This window comes from Rattus norvegicus, chromosome 16 (assembly GCF_036323735.1).
Source record: "Rattus norvegicus strain BN/NHsdMcwi chromosome 16, GRCr8, whole genome shotgun sequence".
Taxonomy (NCBI): domain Eukaryota; kingdom Metazoa; phylum Chordata; class Mammalia; order Rodentia; family Muridae; genus Rattus; species Rattus norvegicus.
In genome coordinates, this window is record NC_086034.1 from 17,941,857 (window position 1) to 17,954,928 (window position 13,072).

The window sequence follows — 13,072 nt, forward strand, 5'->3', positions numbered from 1 at the left end:
CTACCCCTATCCACAGCCCATCCAACCCATGCCACCCCGCAGGCCAGGCACCCCGGGTGTAGCTGCGCAGAGGCTCCAGTGGGATAGGACTCCTGGGTTCCTCCGACTTGGGAGCAGAAAGACTGAGAGCCCCTTCCACATCCCCGCCCACCCACCTCAGCACGCACCTCTCACTTGTTTGCCCTTTCACTTGTCTGTGTCTGGGGCTCCTAGGGCCTCTAAGAAACTCCTTCGCTCAGGGGTCACGGGGCCAGCCAGGCTCTGTCACCTTGGACTCCCTCGGCTGACAGGACGAGGTGTCAGGAAGAAAGGCCAATAATGCCCCGCCCGCTTCACCCCCTCGGGCTCCTGATTGAACCATTCTGACTGTCCCCATGGTCCTGATCCGCTAGTTCTCAGAAACCCATGAGGAGCCTGGAGCGACCCAAGTGACTCTTCACAGATTTTCTCAGCAAAGGCTATTGACTTTTTCCATGTAAAGATGCTGGGATAAAATGCACAACAGAAGATGAGCTCAGTTTGAAGCTGAGATATACAAGAACATTTTCTCACAATGTGGGTTGGGTAGCAAGTAGCATAGCAAGCCACCACCCATTCAGAAGCACATAAACTAATGCCATTGTTTTACACTTTTGTTCAAGTATAGAGTAATAGAAATGATCTGAACAGATTGAAGCTGGACTGAACTTAGCTTTGAGGGTCCAACTTAAGTGTATCAACTGCATTTTCAACCTCCAATATCCTTCTTGGTGAAACCATCCTTTGGAACATGTAAAGAACTATCACTGCCCTTACTAATTATACTGAGTTCGTCTCATGACTTGTGTTTCCCTTTATTACATTAGTGCGGCCTTCCTGGGAAGAAGGACTAAGTCCTAAAGATCGAACTGTGTTCACACTTAAAGTGTAGCCAGGCGTGTGCCTCATTCTGTTTAATAGTGTAGTGTGGGGGTCATTTCATGTCTAGTACCAAGCGATCCCTCTGAAACAAACCCTTCAGAAATTTAAGCAAGAACGACTTCCAAGCATGATGTACTGGCTTGGGCCTGTTATCCTTGAAATAAGAGTGGATTAAAGGTTAACCTGGGTTCAGAGTAAGAGTTTGTCTCAAAAAAAAACCCAACATAGGTAAAAAGGGGAAAAGTGATTTTAATAACAAAACACATGGTTACTTATGGTTACAGACAGATTTAGAGGCATAATTCGTTCGACATTAATCCACAAAAAGTAAGGCCCCTGCGGTCTCTGGTAAAAAGGCATTAAACTATGTGTATAAAGCTCAAGTGACAAAAAAGTTACAAGCCTGAGACGAAATTAACACATGAATAAAGGTGTAAGCATTATTTGAAAGCACACGACAATGACTTGACAGTAAAGGTCCTAGGCTATCTACCTTGTGATTATGGGAGGATATTTGCACGTTATCTTTTCATTTGATAATCTGTAAATTGGCCAAAATAGTTCGGAACTTTTAGAACTCTAATGTGCAAAGTCTTCAAGAAAACATATCAAAGTATAAAACATCAAATATAAAATGCCATCTGATCAATCAACTGGAGTTCACTGTGAGATGCTAGGGTTCAAGTAGCACAACTATGCCTTGTCATTTCCAGAAATGATTAGCCCAACCAAAGGACTAACTGCTGCTTATGTTCATGAGGTACAGTTGGGAGAGGTGAAATGCAGGCGATAGGGCATAACTGGAGGAAGCAGGTCATTGGGAAAAACTGTTCTTGTGAAATGGTCTACTGGTTCCTTCTTTTTTTTTTTTTTTTTTTTTTTTCTTTTTTTTCGGAGCTGGGGACCGAACCCAGGGCCTTGCGCTTGCTAGGCAAGCACTCTACCACTGAGTTAAATCCCCAACCCCTGGTTCCTTCTTATAATGCATACTCATTTTGTTTGAGTCCACAAAGTGATATGAACTCCTGCACTTGATGACTTTCTTGCCATGATGAACTATGAGTCAAAGGGAAGACATTCTCCACCTATTAAGTTGTTTCAAGTATTTGGCAACAATGAAAAGAATAGAAAAGATACAATATAAACATCAAAGATAAAGCCCAGCATGGTGGCACACACCTTTATTCCAGCACTTGGGAAGCAGAGACAGGTAGATCTCAAGGTTTGATGCCAGCCTGGTCTATGGAACCAGGATAGCCATGGCTACACAGAGAAACCCCATCTCAAAAGAAAATCCAACAAGACAAAAATAAGGCAAAAACAAAAATATCAAAAAGAAGCTCCCACATGATATCAATAGAGAAGGCCTAAAAATAAAACTTCATTTTTCAACAGCTCATTAACATTACTCTAAAAACATATCAGGGATACATCTATGTATCCAACACAAGAAGAGAAGGAATAGACATGATGTGTAAAGACACAGCCCATTAAATCCACACCTTCCTGCTTAAAGACGCTCAGAGATTAGGTCACCTGAAAATTTATTTACAAAATTAGAAGTAAACATTCTAGAGATTTATCTTGTGAATTACTGACCATTTAATGTTTATTCACTGGGATCTTAAAAAGGACTAATGAATTCTGTTACTTCAGGGGTTTTCATAAAGCTTTGTGAACTGTTTTGATAACTTTGTTAAACAACTTTTGATACTGGGTACCTTCTCAGAGGTTGGCCAACTGAAGACTTCTATATACATCCGTTTAAGGTATGTGTCTCTCTTGACATCATGTGGGAACTTCCCGCTATGGTATGAGCTATTATGTTTGTGACTACCACCAAGATGACTAGAGGCATTCCTACAGACAACATGGCCCTGGTTCTCTGCCCTACGCACTGTCATGCTAAGAATGACGTGTTCTACACTTAGGAATTTCTTCTACTGTGAGTCTTCTCATGTATTTTAAGGGAGCTGGACCGGGTAAAAGCTTTCCCACACTGCTTGCAAATGAAAGGTTTCTCACCAGTGTGAATTTGTTCATGTCTTTGACAATCACTTAAAGTATAAAAGGATTTCCCACACTGTTTACATACAAAAGGTTTCTCCCCGCTGTGAATCCTTTCATGACGTCGAAGGGAACTGTGACCAGTGAAGGCTTTTCCACATTGCTTACATTTGTACGGTTTTTCTCCAGTGTGAATCCGTTCATGTATTCTAAACTTACTAAAAGAAATGAAACCCTTCCCGCACTGCTCACATATACAGGGCTTTTCACCACTGTGAATCCTTTCATGGTTTCGGAGGGCACTGGGATTAGTAAAGGCTTTCCCACAACTCTTACATACATGGGGTTTCTCACCAGTGTGAATTTGTTCATGTCTCTGACAGCCACTCAAAGAAGAGAAACCTTTCCCACAGTGCTTACATACATAGGGCTTTTCTCCACTGTGAATTCTTTCGTGGCGTCGAAGTGAACTATGACCCGTGAAGGCTTTACCACACAATTTACATACACAGTGTTTCTCTCCAGAATGAGTCCACTCATGTTTTCGAAAGTTACTGGAAGAAATGAAACCTTTCCCACATTGCTTACATTTATAGGGTTTCTCCCCACAGTGAATCCTTTCGTGGCACCGAAGGGAGGTATGACGAGTGAAGGCTTTTCCGCACTGCTTACATACATAGGGCTTCTCCCCACTGTGAATCCTTTCGTGGCATCGGAGGGAACTGTCAACACTGAAGACTTTCCCACACTGCTTACATTTATAGGGTTTCTCTCCAGTGTGAGTTCTCTCATGAATTCGGAGGGTGCTAGAAGAATTGAAACCTTTCCCGCATTGCAAACATACATGGGGCTTCTCGCCACTGTGAATCCTCTCATGATATCGAAGAGAACTGAGGGTAGTGAAGGCTTTCTCACACAGCTTACATACATAGGGCTTCTCTCCGGTGTGACAACGCTTATGTGTTTGAATGGAATTGTAATAACTGAAGGCTTTCCCACATTGCTTGCATACATAAGGCTTTTCGCCGGTGTGACATCGTTTATGTGTCTGAAAGGAATAGTAGTAAGTGAAAGCTTTCCCACACTGCGTACACACGTAAGGCTTTTCTCCAGTGTGAGTTCTCTCGTGGTCTTGAAAGTTTGTCAAATAACTGAAAGCCTTACCACAGATATTACATCTGTACGGCTTCTCTCCAGTGTGGGTTCGTTCGTGTCTCCGAATGTTACTCAGAAAAGAAAAGGCTTTACCACATTGTGTACATAAATAGGGTTTCTCTCCAGTGTGAGTTCTTTCATGTTCTTGAAAGTTAGTCAAACAAGTGAAAGCCTTATCACATGTATTGCATCTGTACGGCTTCTCTCCAGTGTGAGTTCGTTCATGTCTTCTAATGTTGCTCAAAAAAGAAAAGGTTTTCCCACATTGTTTACATGCATAGGGTTTTTTCCCAGTGTAGATCTTTTCAACATACTGAAGAAAATCAGGGTAAGGAAAGGCATCGCCATGCTGCTTACTTATGCACATTTCCTCCCTAGTTTCATCACTAACACGCATTTGAATGTGATCACTACTTTTGAAGATTTTCCCACACTGGTTAAACTCACAGGATCTCTGTCTGCTGTCACTGTCTTCATGCTTCAGAAGGCATTCTGGATAAATGAAGGCTTTCTCACATTCTCCAAATGTATACAGGTTCTCTCCACAGAGCTCATAGGCGGGAGGTTTGTGTGCAGTCTGAAGAGGTACAGATACATTAAGAGATGCGTGACTGATGAGCATGTTGTCCTTGTACACATGGTTTTCACAAAGCACTGTCCTGTGAGAAGTTTTCCTGTTTCCTGTGGTGTCCGGAATCTGTCTGAAGATTGCTTTACACTCACAGCCTTTGCGGTGTTCCAACAGTCTTTCCACAACTCCATTTCTGTTTAAAAAGAAAAAAAAAAAAGGAAAGTATACCAATAAAGTTATAAATTCCCTACCAGCAGAATTCCCGAGAATTTTCGAATATGATTAAAGGTTCTCTAAGATGCGGAGACAGGTAATATTAAGATACTGTATTCATATAGGATTTCTTTTTGTGTTAACATCTGTTATGTGCTATGTGTGTGTGGACGTGCTATGGTGGGCATGTGGAAGTAGGAGTCCAGCTTGTCGGAGCTGGTTCTCTTCTTCTGCTGTATGGGTCCCAAGGACTGAACTCAGGTCAAACTTGGCAGTGAACGCCTTTACCTGATGAGTCATTTTGTTAGCCTAATCGTATGGGACTTCCTAATACTTCTGACAGGTTAACTATTTTGGAAACAATGAATATCTAAGTCTTATATATGTTTGAGGTCTTGCTACCTTCAAATTCAACTCCTAGTAGCTAGGCTTATATTTGCCTCTATATCCAGGCACTTGAGTATTCCTTATGCAAAATACTGAAGCAAAAACTATTTTCTATTTAAAATTTTTTGTATACATAAGATTTCTTAAAGATTGTCCCCAGAGTAAACATAAAGTTCCTTTATATTTTCTTAATATTCCATACTCAAAGCTTGAAGGAAGGTACACATGTTATTTTTCATTAACTCTGTGCTTGGATACAAGTTTGTGTTGATGAAACCATTAGAAAGTATCACTTGCACCGCCAAGTCAATACTGTAAACATTTCCAATTCTATATGCACCTTTTAGAGAGAGAAATGCTTTAAATTTATCACCTTGAAGTTGGGCTTACTTGGATAGTTGTCTTGACTTTAAAAACTACTGGCCATTTCCAGATTCTTGAGCTACGTTATCATGAGTTGGTAAAGTTACCTTTGATTTCTTCTAGAATATCTATGGTCATCATCTATGTTCTGGTCTTCTTGTGTTTTTCCTAGGATATAGACCCAGAGAAATCTGATTTAGTCATAATTGAAAAAAACAAAAAAAACAAAAACCAGATTCTACATAGACTCCTGGCATAACATGACCATGCCTGATAAAGCCACCAAATTTACCTTCCCGTATTACAAATCATGAAGCAACACTTTTGAGCAAGACAGATTTACAAGCTGATTGACCATGTTAAAGTATGATCTGGATCATACCTATGGCAGCCAGGTTCCTGAAGGTCTCCTCCATCACATCTCTGTGTAACTTCTTTTGGGAGGGACCCAGTAAAGCCCATTCCTCCACAGTGAAGTTTACAGCCACATCTTCAAAGGTCACAGAGCCCTAAAACAGCCAAGGTATTTCCAGAAGATGAGACACCCAAGATTGAAAATCTGTGCGTGTTCTTTAAATGTTATATATCCCAGTCACCACACTCCTATTTTACATTCATAACTGTACTCTCTGACACAAAAATCCCCACGTTACCTTTGAAGCAACACAACAACAAACACATACCAACTACGCTACTGGAACTTACAGTTTCCACTAGTGCACAAGTCCTCACCATTTTCCCCACAAACTACTACTACCAGAGCAGACAAGTGTTAACACCAGCTGCCTTAAGACTGCATATACTTTAGAACAGATTCTGAGGGTGAGTGTCCTCATCTGATACTAGTTCACAAGGCCATAATGCTCTGCCTGGCCACAGCCCCAAAGCAATGGAGCCAAGGGACGGCAGAATGAATTATCTGAACCATGCCACAAAACAAACCTTTCAACTTTGTATAAATGACTTTCCTCAACACTGTGAGTAAAGAGCAAGTCTCGAGAAGTAAGGTTTACTTTGGATCAAGTCTTGAAAGGGTAGAGCCTATCACTGGGGGGAGGTCATGGCAGAAGTCATGGGGGTAGGATCGTGCAGTAGGGACTCCAAATTGGCGAAGATCAGAAAACAGAGCAGGGAATGCTGGTTTCCACTTGAACTCTTCCTTTTTCCTTTTTCATTCAGCCTGGGATCCCAGATCATGTTTATATGTAACGGTCGGTGTTGGGTGGATGGGCATCTTGGCACACCTGGAGGGATTTATTCTGATTATGTTCACTGATGTGATATGATTCATTTTCATTGTCGGTGACCATCCTCTGGGCAGGGGACTCTGGGTTGTATGAAATGGAGAAAATGGCAGAACATAGCCCGCATTCACTACATTCTTCTTCTGACTTCAGATGTGATTTGTTCAGCTGCCTCAAGTGACTTCTGCATGAGAAAGAATTATATCTTGAATTGTGAGTTAAGCCCTTCTGTTCTTCAGCAGGGAACTTCCTGATAACAACCTGAAAAGAAACTAAGAATGGTCCCACACAGATTCAGAGTGGGTATTCGTTCCTTAGTCACCTTTCTACAAATACTCTCAGAGACACTCCTCTGCGGTATGTTTCCGAGATGATTCCAAATTATGTCAACCTAACTAGGAGACTAACCATCACAAAAACGTTCTCGGGTATATTGTAATAGTTACTCGGGTTAATTGCAAAGCTAATTAACATACTCCACTATCTAAAATAACGTTAGCAGATTGGTTAAGAATAGATCATGGTTGGTGCCTGGTTAAGTATAATCAAAGAGACTTCCTCTGGCAGCTGATGGGAACAGATACAGAGACTTGAAGCCAAACATCAGGCAGACAGCCCAAATTGGAGATCTTCATTTTCTAGTTAAGGGGACCCCTGGAAGAGGGGGAGGAAGAATTGCAGGAGCCAGAGGGGTTGAGAATACCAGGAGAACACAGCCCACAGAATCAACTAAGCAGGGCTCATAGGGGCTCACAGAGACTGAAGCAGTAATTTCAGAGCCTGCGTGGGTTTGCACTCGCTCCTCTGCACATATGTTATGCTTGGTGGTTTGTGAGACCCCAAACAGTGGGAGCAGGTGTGTCTCTGACTCTTTTGCCATCTCTTGGAACCCATGTCCTCCTACTGGGAGGCCTCATTGAGCCTTGACATGATGAGGAGTTGTGCCTAGTCTTACTGTATCTTGTTATGCTGTGTTTGGTCAATGTCCCTGGGAAGCCAGCTATTTTCTGGAGGAAGAATGGATGTGGGGGAGAGGGAAGGTGGGGAGGAACAGGGAAGCGTGGAGGGATGTATAAGGAAAGAAAAGTTCATGGACGGTCTAGGAGATGGCTCAGTAAAGCATCCACTGTGCAAGCCTGAGTCTGAACTGCCAGAATTCAAGCAGAGCCAGAGATGGTAAGGCATATTTATAATTTTTCCTGTGGAAACTTACAAAATCAAAAATAAAGTTTAAATGCTTTCTTACTTTACAGGTAGAATCAAGGCATAATTACAATAAAATCAAAGCAAGAAAACCAAAATCCAGCAATGGAAAACAAATCTTGTGGTTCAGTGTCCAAGGTCCTACAACAGGAGGGCGTGTAGAGCCAGGAGAATCCCTGGAAGCTGATTGGCCAGTTAGCCTGGACTATGCAGGAGTGAACAACAAAGATTGTCCTTTGACTTCTGTCTTAGTCAGGGTTTGTATTCCTGTACAAAACACCATGACCATGAAGCATGGGGAGGAAAGGGTTTATTCGAGTTAAACGTCCACATTGCTGTTCCTCATCAAAGGAAGTCAGGACAGGAACTCATACAGGGCAGGAACTTGGAGACAGGAGCTGATGCAGAGACCATGGAACAGTGCTGCTTACTGGATTGCCTTCCCTGGCTTGCTTAACTTGCTTTTTTTTGGGGGGGGGGTTCTTTTTTTCGGAGCTGGGGACCGAACCCAGGGCCTTGTGCTTGCTAGGCAAGCGCTCTACCACTGAGCCAAATCCCCAACCCTTAACTTGCTTTCTTATAGAACCCAGGACTAGCAGATCAGGGACGGCACCACCCACAATGGGCTGGGTCCTCCACCCTTTATAACTAATTGAGAATATTCCACACAGCCGGATCTCATGGAGGCATTTCCTCAAGGGAGGCTCCTTTCTCTGTGATAACTGCACCTTGTGCCAAGTTGACACACAAACCAGCCAGTACAACTTCCAAATATAATTGTATGTGTAAGCATACAGTGCACGCACATGCACATACACACACACACACACACACACACACAGAGAGAGAGAGAGAGAGAGAGAGAGAGAGAGAGAGATCCCAGAAAAGGTTAACTGTATTTAACCGACTCAAATGTAAAGAGCTGATTTATCACATAGATGGCATTCTACAATGGTGCCATAAACCATAATCTCTTTAATATAAAATTTAAAAACCCTGACATTTGGAAACATGCCTTGTATTTCCCCTTTCCACTAGCAGATATCAAGCTATCCATTAAAATAGAAAACAACAACAACAACTTTACTACTTTGAGACCATAGTTAAGTTTTGAATTTAAGACCATAAGAAATGGGTGTGGCCATTTAAATTATGGCTATGAGCCTATGCTTCACCGGAGGGCAGGGAGAGTCAGCCCTAGTTTGCTTATGTACAGGATGAAAACGAGGCAACTGACGAAAGAGAGTGGCTGTGGTTGGTAGCTCAGAAAAATCAAAGTTGACGGCCTTAATAAACTAGGGAGAAGGGTTGGGGATTTAGCTCAGTGGTAAAGCGCTTGCCTAGGAAGCACAAGGTCCTGGGTTCGGTCCCCAGCTCTGAAAAAAAAGAAAGAAAGAAAGAAAGAAAGAAAGAAAGAAAGAAAGAAAGAAAGAAAGAAAGAAAGAAACTAGGGAGAAAAACAACGCAGAGTTCCCCAATCTGAAGCACCATGACTTGCGGAAGGAGAGTCTCCTCTCTGTATCAGTTAGATGAACAAGAAAACTACAACCCGGTGAGGAAAGGTGCAGGCTGCAGGTGAACAATGCAATAGGTGAGTCCCAGGGAACAGTTAACGAAAATGATATTACAACCCTAAAGATGTGCAACAGACTCTGGGGCTCCCAATTCTATAAAAAGCGCACCAGAGGCTGGTTCCCAGAACTTACATGGTGGCTCGCAACCACCCACAACTCCAGTTCCATGGTACCTACAGTGCCAGGCAATACCCTCTTATGACCTTCACAGGTATCAGACATGCATATATATGCAGGCTATAAACTCATATGTGTGTGTGTTTATCTTTAAAAAGCACACTAGTGGAATTAAAGACACAGATTAACACTAATCCAGTTACTAGGTATTTTTTTTTTTTTTGGTTCTTTTTTTTCGGAGCTGGGGACCGAACCCAGGGCCTTGCGCTTGCTAGGCAAGCGCTCTACCACTGAGCCAAATCCCCAACCCCACTAGGTAATTTTAATAGCTGACTGTCTCGCATAGTCAGGTCATCCGGATAAGAAATAAAGAAACATTAATATTCCATCCAAGTATCACAAAATATACATTCTACTCAGCAGTCCATGGAAGCTTCTCAAAAACAGATCATATCCTGGGACATAAAACAAAGCTTTCCAAATTCTGAAAGGCTGAAATAACTCCATGGATTTTTACCTGTCTACTGTGCAGTGAAACTTAAAGTCAACTGCAAAGAAATCTCCAGTAAGTATGCAAACTCACAGACATTAAACAACTCAGTATTGAATGACGAATGGGCTAAGGAGGAAATCAAGAAAGAAATCCAAAGACAACAAAACCTTTGAGACACAAAAACATACAGTCCTATGAGGGGAGTCTATAGCTTTAAGTACATACATCAGAAAACCAGGAAGCCTGTTACTTCACAGTTCACAAAGGAACCCAAAGATAGTTAAACTGTCCCTAAGCTTAGAGACCATCTTACCTCATAAAATATATCACTCCAGAAACCGAATAGAAGAACTCTTAGCAGATAAGAAATTTCATTTGGAAATTTTGTGTGGATCTCCACATTCCTCCTTTTCCTTTCTTCCATTTCCCGGTTGATAAATAGCACTGACTATAGGACATCTCACAATGCTTTCTCTTCTTGAAGAACTTCTCCTTGTTCTTAAAATATCTATCCATTTTTTAACTGATTACTCAGCAGGGTACAAACTAACTAAAGGCCCACTTTTGCCTCAAAACAATGACCTCATCAGTAAAAACAAAATCTGTACTAAGCAATGTTTCCGTAAGTTTCTCTACTTTTTCCAGCACCCCCGAGATGCTAGCACATCTTATACTGGGGCTTCCCCTCTATTGCAATTCTCCTTTGAAATAAAAGTCATGTCCTATCTCGCCCTTCATTCTACTTTAAATCAATGCCCACATCATTTCTAGGATAAAAACATTTGCTACTTCTCGTACCCCAACTACATGTGTATGGGGATACTCTCTTTTAATGAAGTTGTCAAACCATAAATATCTAAACATATAGGGATATTTAGGCCTAACAAGTACTGGGATGGGAGTGGGGAAAGCAAATTAACGGATTTTTGATGTTGTTTCTAAAGACCATCAGAGGCTCTCAGGAATCTGAGTACTGGTGGATCCTTGGCCTCAGAGCCTGGGGCCTCTCCGCTCTCTGCACCGCGCACTCAGGAGTCCCGGGTGCAGACCTGCAGAGGCGATGGTGAGACGATGTCCGGGTCCCGCCACTCTGGGAGCAGAAGGGCCGAGGGCTCCTCCGCAGCCCTGCCCGCCCGCCTCGCTCACCCAGGGCTCACCATGTCTGCTCCCAGGGCCTCCATGAGCCCCGCGGCGGCTCACGGCCACGGAGGGTCAGTCACCCCGGGCTTCCTCCGCTGATTTGACAGCACCGCGCCGGAAGAGAGCGGGTGGCAGAGGCACTTCCGTTTTGCTCGCAGGAGCTCCTGATGGGACAGCGCACGCACACGGCGCAGCGGACACTACGTCTGCGCCCGCGCTTCCTCAAAACTGTCCCTGCTAAAGTGTCACAAGGCTAGGGAGGTCCTCTTGTGCCAGTACAGATCTGCGGGTGTGCGGGTACCAGAAAGATGGCAGGGGAAGGACTTCCGCTCCGCCCGCCGGTACCCTGGTTCCAACAGCTCTCTGTCCACCCAAGGCCGTCAGCAATGCTCCTGGGGTTGGCGAGCCCACAGCTACAGAGGCTGAGCGACCTTTACTACCTGCCAAGACAATGTAATCCTGCGACAATCCTGGCTCAAGGAAAAAGGATGATGGATGAGGAACTTCCGCTCTGCTCTCCGACTGTCCTGATTGGACAGCTCATATCGCTTTCTGCTTTTCGATGAGTGTTCAGACATCTAGTAACAGAATAAGCGATTGTCTCCCTACACGACTGAGGAGAACCAAAACGACATATTCCAACCACAACCCTTTCTAGCTAGGTTTCTTTTCTTGTTGAAGACCAGTCCAGTTTGGCAGATAAACACCGTAAAGCAGAATTCTCCAGGCTTTTCCGAGACAGAATCCGGTTCTGGAACTTTCTGGTTGCCGAATTCTAGAAATGACTTAGTGTCTTACAAAGAGAGACAGCCCTTTACCTCTGAGAACAGATGTATTTTCCGGAGGAGTAGTGTTCACCACCTGCTCGAGAGATTCTTTCAGAGACCTCCATTCAGGCAAAGCCAGGACACACACACACACACACACACACACACACACACACACACACACACACACTGCTGCAGAAAAATTTTAGGCTGAATCAGTATGAAGCAAGACCAAAGTCTGAAAAGATAGTTTTAATATAGATCGAACAGTAGTATTACAAAAGGCATCATGAGTCTAGAGAGCAACTAAGAGCACTGGCTGATCTTCCAGAGAAAGATTCCCAGTTCATTTCCCAGCTCACAGAGAATGCATCAAGTCCAGTTCCAGGGGCTCTTAACATCTACCCTCTGGCCTCTGGGAGAGCAGACAGGTATGTGGTACATAGACATATACGCAGGCAAAACACTCAGAAGTGTAATATAAAAAATGTGGCTTCCTATCCATTCTTTGGATGGGGAAAAGGAGTCATGGAGCTCATGGAAATTCCAAGCAGTAACTAGTAAGTGCCAGATATTAGAATAGGGATTCAAGTCAAGCTGAGATCAATTTGGGAACTTTTCTAGGATTCAGACAGGCTGCTTTGAGCAGTGATGAAGGTCAGGATAGAAAACCTGCCTTAAATAGGGGGAGCCATGTACTATATCCGTAGCAGAGTAAACAAACATTTGAGTAGATCTAAATAAGTAAGGACATTGCAGTCACTTTCTTCCATCAGACAGAAATTACCTTCCTACTATGTAGTACTTAAGGTGATGATAGTCTTACTGGGAATTCAGAGATGTCCCTAAATGTGATTTCAATTTGCAGGACATCACTGCATTACGCGAGTGCCCACAACCATCCAGATGTGGTAACACTTTTACTGGAAAATAACTCC

General features: G+C 43.1%; 1 protein-coding gene across 7 annotated transcripts; it reads right to left on the bottom strand.

Moving 5' to 3' along the window:
- Nucleotides 1-1,129: 1,129 nt before the first annotated feature.
- Zfp709 (zinc finger protein 709) lies at nucleotides 1,130-11,864 on the bottom strand. Of its 7 annotated transcripts, XM_006252841.5 has the most exons (5): nucleotides 11,385-11,864; nucleotides 6,841-7,024; nucleotides 5,979-6,105; nucleotides 5,704-5,764; nucleotides 1,130-4,826 (listed from the first exon to the last, which is right to left on the bottom strand). In XM_006252841.5, exons 2-5 carry the CDS (start codon nucleotides 6,904-6,906, stop codon nucleotides 2,828-2,830), a joined length of 2,253 nt encoding a protein of 750 aa, XP_006252903.1. In that variant the 5' UTR covers nucleotides 6,907-7,024; nucleotides 11,385-11,864; the 3' UTR covers nucleotides 1,130-2,827. The 7 variants fall into 7 exon arrangements, with proteins under 7 accessions (XP_006252903.1, XP_006252902.1, XP_038950172.1 ...); XM_006252840.5 differs by lacking the exon at nucleotides 6,841-7,024 and having other exon boundaries at nucleotides 10,541-11,864; XM_039094244.2 differs by lacking the exon at nucleotides 6,841-7,024 and having other exon boundaries at nucleotides 11,277-11,862.
- Between the last annotated feature and the right edge of the window lie 1,208 nt (nucleotides 11,865-13,072).

Bases quoted from the DNA above. Each gene is read 5' to 3' on its own strand.
- Zfp709 (XM_006252840.5), bottom strand. From the start codon at position 10,651: ATGGAAGAAAGGAAAAGGAGGAATGTGGAGATCCACACAAAATTTCCA. The intron at 6,106-10,540 runs GTAAGATGGTCT...TGGCTGTTTTAG, and splicing joins GGAGTGATATATTTTATGAG to GGCTCTGTGACCTTTGAAGA. The intron at 5,765-5,978 runs GTATGATCCAGA...TCTATATCCTAG, and splicing joins CAGGAACCTGGCTGCCATAG to GAAAAACACAAGAAGACCAG.